This window comes from Furipterus horrens, unplaced genomic scaffold, assembly GCF_987537825.1.
Source record: "Furipterus horrens unplaced genomic scaffold, mFurHor1.1.pri manual_scaffold_10, whole genome shotgun sequence".
Taxonomy (NCBI): Eukaryota; Metazoa; Chordata; class Mammalia; order Chiroptera; family Furipteridae; genus Furipterus; species Furipterus horrens.
This window is the reverse complement of record NW_028327180.1, coordinates 36,788,250-36,794,793: the sequence shown is the minus strand read 5'-3', so window position 1 is coordinate 36,794,793 and position 6,544 is coordinate 36,788,250. Positions and strand designations below refer to the sequence as shown.

The 6,544-nt window shown below is 49.6% G+C and overlaps 1 protein-coding gene across 1 annotated transcript; it reads right to left on the bottom strand.

Annotated features, from left to right (window-relative positions):
* GZMM (granzyme M) lies at positions 1-6,544 on the bottom strand. The gene is made up of 5 exons (XM_090289112.1): positions 6,484-6,544; positions 2,294-2,453; positions 1,084-1,219; positions 729-992; positions 1-280 (listed from the first exon to the last, which is right to left on the bottom strand). The coding sequence occupies exons 1-5, from the start codon at positions 6,533-6,535 to the stop codon at positions 107-109; spliced, it is 786 nt and encodes a 261-aa protein (XP_090145238.1). The 5' UTR covers positions 6,536-6,544; the 3' UTR covers positions 1-106.

Genomic DNA, 6,544 nt, shown 5'->3' with positions numbered 1-6,544 from the left:
TACAATTTATTGGTCCTCTGAGCTGTGACCAGTCCCCTCTGCCCCTCCCCATAATTCTGCAAGGGAGGGTCCCACAAGCAAGAGAGTCAGGGTCACCCCTGGAGCATCAGGCCTGAGGCGTGGCTGGCCAGTGCCTGATGATCTTCCTGATCCAGGACACATAGGGGGCCACAGCAGTGGCAACAGGGGGCTTGAAGATGTCAGTGCAGGTTGTGGAGCTGAAGGACAGGATTCCAGCCACCTGGCGTTTGCTGCACACCAGCGGCCCACCTGAGTCCCCCTGTTGGAGCACATGGGTCACAGGTTACCCTCAGTGCCTGATGAAGAAAGCCTGTTTATCCCTGGGGGAGGGAGGTTGATCCTAGAGTAGAGACCCCCCCCCCAGTGGCTATATACCCTGGTTCCACATCTCCCTAGACACATTTCCTTATTCCCCTTCCCATCTCTTTCATTCCCTTTTTCCTTCCTTCCTTTTAACACTCTTTGCTTCTTCTTCCCACTCCAGGACCTTTGTACATGCTGTGATCATTTTTGGTGCTAGAGTTCAAACCCCATCTCTGCCATTCCCTGACTATGTGACCATGGGCAAGTTACTTAACTTCTCTGTGCCTCAGTTTCTGTATCTGAGAAATGGACCATTCTCCAGCATCCCCCAGAGAATGGACAGAGTTCGGGCCTGCCCTCCCCTCAGGCCAGGCTGCCTGGCCTCCCCCCTGCTGCCCCTTCACCTTGCAGGGGCCCTGGTTCTTGGACTCGGCTTCCAGGCAGATCATGTAGGGGGTGATGTCACCATTCCAGAAGCGACTGTTGTTGCACATCCTGGCATCCAGCACACGCATGTCCAGCTCCCGCAGCGCTCTTGCCAGTTGCCCATGCTGCTGGGTCAGCCCCCAGCCGGCCACACTGCACCTTGCTCCTGCTGTCACTGCCTGGTGCCCTTGGGGTAAGGCCAGGGGCTGGATAGTCCTGCTGCGACTCACTTTATACTCCAACTACAAGAAAGGACAGTTGAGTGAGGGACAGTGGGAGATGGGCAGCTGGGAGCCTGGGTGCAGCTGTCACTCCCCCCACCCACCCTAGCACCTTAAGCAGTGCAAGGTCATTCTCCAGATAGGGGGGTGGCTTGTACTTGGGGTGAGGAACAGCTTCCTTGACTTTTAAGTTGAGGGCATGGTGTCCGAACACATGGAGCCCCAGCTTCAGCCTCAGCCGTCGGGTCCTGTGGGCAGAGAGTCAGGATACAGGCTGCCATTCTGCAGCTTGGGAACCCCTCCACACACCCAAGCCCTGTCTCCAGGGTCCATCTAGGCTGACTTCAAGGTCATGAGGTACTCACTGCTCCCTCCCACACTCACACCTGGCTCCCTTACCTGGCTTCCTCTGCTTCTTCTCAACTGCCTCCTCCCCACCTTATCCAGGAAGCTGTCCCTGCTCCCACCCCTGCCCCAAACTCCAGTTCATCCCTGGTCAGAGGCTGGGCTGTGTGTGTCCAGAAAAGATGACCTCCAGCCCGGGGCTTCCCTCAGCGGGGGCTCCAGCCTCATCCAGTGCATATGTTATGCCTCAACCACAGCGATTTGTTCTAAGGCTGGCACGTGACTTAGGCTGAGCTCATCAGTACTGATCCTCATAACTTTGCCCAAATTACAGAGAAACAAACTGTTTCTGAGAATCTAAGGGGGCCCAACCTTGCCACTATGCGAGAACCTGCCTGATAATGTGGCCAAGGGACATGACACAAGAGCCGAGAGACAGGCAGGCTCCTGACCAGCTCATGCAAGCACCTGGATCAAGTTGTGCCTGAAGCCTTTTGTCTTCTTAGACTTTTCAGTTACATGAACCAACAGATGGCCTTTGGTTACTTTGACCAGTTTGATCTGGGGTCTTTCTTACTATCCAGTCCAGAGGTAGGGCAGCTCCAAGATCGATTTATTTGGTGGCTTCTTAGGTTGGTTCTGCTCCCCTCACAGGCTAGCTCTATCCTCATGGCCACAATGGAAAACACATTCCTGGGTGTCACGAGAGGCCCAACTCTGTCCAGCTGGAAGGTGCTTTGTTGTAGCAAGTAAAGCTTCCCTAGGAATCCTTCAGCGTAATGTCACTTATGTGTGCCTAAGGTTGATGTCACATACATGAACCATGGCAATCACAGCAGAGGGAAAGGAGGCACCCCTATGACCCTACAACTGGCTTAAGTCTGTCAGGATCCACCTCCTGGTGAGAATGGAGAACCTGGGATAGAATCCGGGATGCTTGGGGTGACAGAGGGGGTGGGCAGGTTAGGGTCACTTACGGCTGGGCCACGCAGTGGGCAGCTGTCAATACCCACCATGGGTGCACAAGGACTCCCCCACACAGGTGGGTGCCATCTTTCTGCAGTGAGACCATGTATGGACGGGAGTGGGGGGCAACCTCATGACCCCCAATAATGTGGGTCTCAAATGTGTCACCTCCTGGGGAGAGGAACAGAGTGCCAGGTTAGGGCCGGGTGCTCCATCCCCACCATAGCCTAGGGGGCTGAAACCTTAACACAGTCCCTTCTGTTCCCTGAGACATTCAGGTCGACAGGTGAGATAACCCTTGATCCTTCCCCACCCTTCACCCCCACATCCTGGTCACCATCTGGCATTCACACATTTCCATCCCTTGCTTCTGGGACCCTAGGGTTCCCCTGGGCACCACAGTGCAGCTCCTATTGGAGCAGCTGGAGGAGCTGCTGAAGGTGGAGAAGCTGGACCCTCACATCCCCTCTGTGGGGGTATAAAATGGTGCAGCCACTGTGGAAACAATCTGGCAGTTCCTCAAAGGTTAAAGAGTTACCTACCACTTGGCCCAGCAACTCCCCTCCAAGAAAAACGAAAACATACATCCACAAAATCTTGCACACACATGTTCACAGAGTAGGATTCACAATTGCAAAATAGCGGAAACAGCCCAAATGTTCAGCAACAGGTAACTGAAGTGTTGAATATGATCGTGGACGCTGAGATAAATCCAGCAAGCAGGATGACTGGCCAGTAATGAACGGAGGACTGTGGCTTGCTTTTGTCCAACAGCGAACAGCAAGAAGTCACACCATCCTTTAATTAGGATTTCAAAAGTTACTAGAACAGGGGGTGTGACATTCCAACCAACAATAGAAGAATTTTACAAGTGAAAGAATTCTTACAAAGTATCATCAATATGTAAAATACAGGCAGGATAACTCCTGGTTTAGCTAGCACCTATCAAAGCAGACCCACTAATCCTCAATGCCAGCTCCATTTTAAGACTTTATTAACAAGGAGGCAGATGGAGTACACAACAGAACTCACTCTTTCCAGGATTCCATGACCCAATGGCCTGAACGGCTTAAGGCCGCAGGCAGAGACAAGATTAGCTCATCATCTCCTGGGTCATGGGACGACAACTGGGCGGAGGAGCATGAGAATGCTTCTACCCAGAGATCTGTGTTCCTGCAACAGGTAATGGATAAACAAAATGCGATATATGCACACACTGGGATATTACTCAGCCACGAAAAAGAGTGAAGCACTGACACTCGTTACAACTTCAATGGCCCTTGAACACATAACGCTCAGTGAGAGAAGCCAGACACAAAGGGCCTCACAGTGTGTGATTCCATTTATGTGAATTGTCCAGAGCAGGCACATCCACCGAGACAGGAAGTGGATTGGTTAATGGATGCCAGGGGCTATGGGAGGGGGTGGGGAGTAAATGTTAATGGGGATGGGGTTGCTTTTTGGGGTGATGGAATTTTCTGGAACTGGATTCAGGTGCTGGTTGCCTAACACTTTGAATGTACTAAAACCCACTGAATTATACACTTTAAAAGGGTGAATTGTATGTTATGTGAATTATATCTCAATAAAAACATTATAAAAATTGTTTTAAAATCAATAATGAATTAAAAAGGGTGCATGAAAGGTTTTTAAATGCAAAACAGTTCAAAATCTTCCTATGATTCCCCTTCATGCTTTAAACATCTAAACCCCCCATGACCCACAAGAGCCACATGAGCCAGCCCTGACTCCTTCACACCTCCTCACTCCACTCTGGCCACACTGACCTCTCGGCTGTTCCGCCACTGCACTGCCTTCATTCCCACCTTGAGGTCTTTGCACTGCTGTCCTGGCAGCCTTTCCTCCAGACCTTCCCAAGTCTGGCTTGTGTATTTGTTCAAAAGCCTTCTCCTCAGAGACTCTCATGCTCCCAATGTCCTTAAAATAACCTTCCTCCCCTTACTCTGCTCTGTTCTCTTCCTAGCACTGGGTCCTTCCTGACATTGTATCGCACACAGACTTGCTCATTGACTGTCTATCCCTGCTAGTCCTCGAGGGCGGGCCCTGTGCTTGTCTTGTTTACAACAGTCTGAACAGTATGTGCTCAGTGAATACTGATGGATGGGTGGAAAATAACAAATGATGAATGGATAATAGATGGATGGCTGATGAATGATAAATGGATGTTGAATCATGGCTGATGGATGAATGACTGATGGTTGATGGATGATGGATGGATGATAGCTGGATGGAAGGAAGGGAGAGAGAAAAATGATGATGGATGGATGGAAGATGGATGGCTGGAAGGAAGAAAGAAAGAATGATGAATGGATGGTTGGATACCTATTGTGCTGGATCTCCAATTTATCATAGAAATATTCTCATCCAGCCCAGCCAAAATTCTAGGATGTCCATCACCCATCACCTTCTATCTCAAGCTCCCGAGCATTCAGTCTTGGCCAAGCATATATAATTTCGGGAGGTCACCAGCAGGGACTCAAATTCCAACCTTGTCCTTCATAGCCAGGCAATCCCAAGCTGGTTGCCTCATCGCTGGGTCTGTTTCCCACTCTGTACCCCAGGGTTATGTACATAGGTATATAAGGACCCTGCTTCCTGGGTGCTGCCAGGAGGCAAAAGTCTATGCCCTAGCTGGTGTGGCTCAGTGAACTGAGTGCTGGCCTGTAAACTGAAATGTCGCCAGTTCGATTCACAGTCAGGGCACATGCCTGGGTTGCAAGCCAGGTTCCCTGGTTGAGGGCATGTGAGAGGCAACAGATCCATGTATCTCTCACACATTGATATTTCTCTCCCTCTCTTCATTCCTCCCTTCCCCTCTCTCTCTTTCAAAAAAGTAAATACACATCATCTGTAAAAAAAAGGAGAGAGAGAGAGAACCCAGGCTGGTGTGACTCAGTGGATTGAGCACTGGCATTTAACCAAAGGGTCACTGGTTCAATTCCCAGTCAGGGCACATGCCCGGGTTGTGGGCGAGGTCCCCAGCTGAGTGTGCACTAGAGGCAACCACACATTGATGTTTCTCTCCCTCTCTTCCTCCCTTCTCCTCTAAAAACAAAATAAATAAAATCTTTTTAAAAAAGTGTGTGTTTCTGTGTGTGTGTGTGTGTATATACACACACACACACACATATAAAAATGACTGCATCTGCCCTGTGTTCTGTGGTGTTCTGTGAATCCAGCTCCAAGGTAAAGTGTGAGGAGCTCAGGATATCCTCAGAGTCCCAAACACTCCCCTTAAGATAATTACAAGAGGGAATTAGTAATTTTACCCTGGAGAAACCTGGTGAATGTAAACTTCACCAAGTGATCAAGGTAATGGCGCCAGGAAGCAGGTGTGTGCCCTCTGTGATTCCTGCAGAAAATGCACAACCTGAACCTAACCTTGGGGACACAGGAGGCAGGCCCACAGGCATCACAAATACCAGAGTCACAAGACCCAGGGGGAAAGGAAGAAACTGTCCATTGTGAAGGAGGAGACCAGCCGCACCCCACTGGGTTTGTTCTCACACAGGACACCATGGGAACTTTTGAATAAGTTCTGTAGATGAGTTAATAGTACTATATGAATGCACGATGTTGAGAATCTGCTATAATTGTGCAGAGAATGTCCTCGTTCACAGAAAACATGCCGTGGCATTGCAGAATGAGAGGCAGTGTGCCTGAAACTTACTCTCCATTGGTTCAAATAAATAACATATATATTTGTTTTTTAAACACACACCCAGCAGGGGTGGTAAGGCAACTGAGGCAACATATTTACAAGTGAGAAATCTAGGGACCCTGGCTGGGTAGTATAGTTGATTAGAGTGTTAACTTGATAAGCCAAGGTTGTGGGCTTGATCTCCGGTCAGGGGACATACAAGAAGCAACCAATGAATGCATAACTAAGTGGAACAACAAATAGATGTTTTTCTCTCTCTCTCTCCCTCTCTAAAATAAACTTGAAAAAAAAATATTTTTAATTGACAAAAGTTTAAAATGTCTGCCCTTATGTGATCTGACCCCTTCCTCAGGGCCCCTGCTTAGGCCTCATCTCCTTTTTGAAGCAGCCCACATTTCTTCCATTGGTCCCGTTCTGGGGATGTTGGACTTATTTCCAAACTCTGTTCTGACACCCACCCATGAACACCCAGGGGGCCTAAACTTTGGGCATTTCCCCCCTTCCTTTGCCCTCACTCACCTGCCCAAAGGGCCCCCAGGGCCAGCAGAAGCAGAGATAAGAGGGCCTCCATGATGCTGCA

Bases quoted from the DNA above. Each gene is read 5' to 3' on its own strand.
- GZMM (XM_090289112.1), bottom strand. From the start codon at position 6,535: ATGGAGGCCCTCTTATCTCTGCTTCTGCTGGCCCTGGGGGCCCTTTGG. The intron at 2,454-6,483 runs GTGAGTGAGGGC...TCCTCTCCCCAG, and splicing joins CCTGGGGGCCCTTTGGGCAG to GAGGTGACACATTTGAGACC. The intron at 993-1,083 runs GTGCTAGGGTGG...CCTTTCTTGTAG, and splicing joins ATGACCTTGCACTGCTTAAG to TTGGAGTATAAAGTGAGTCG.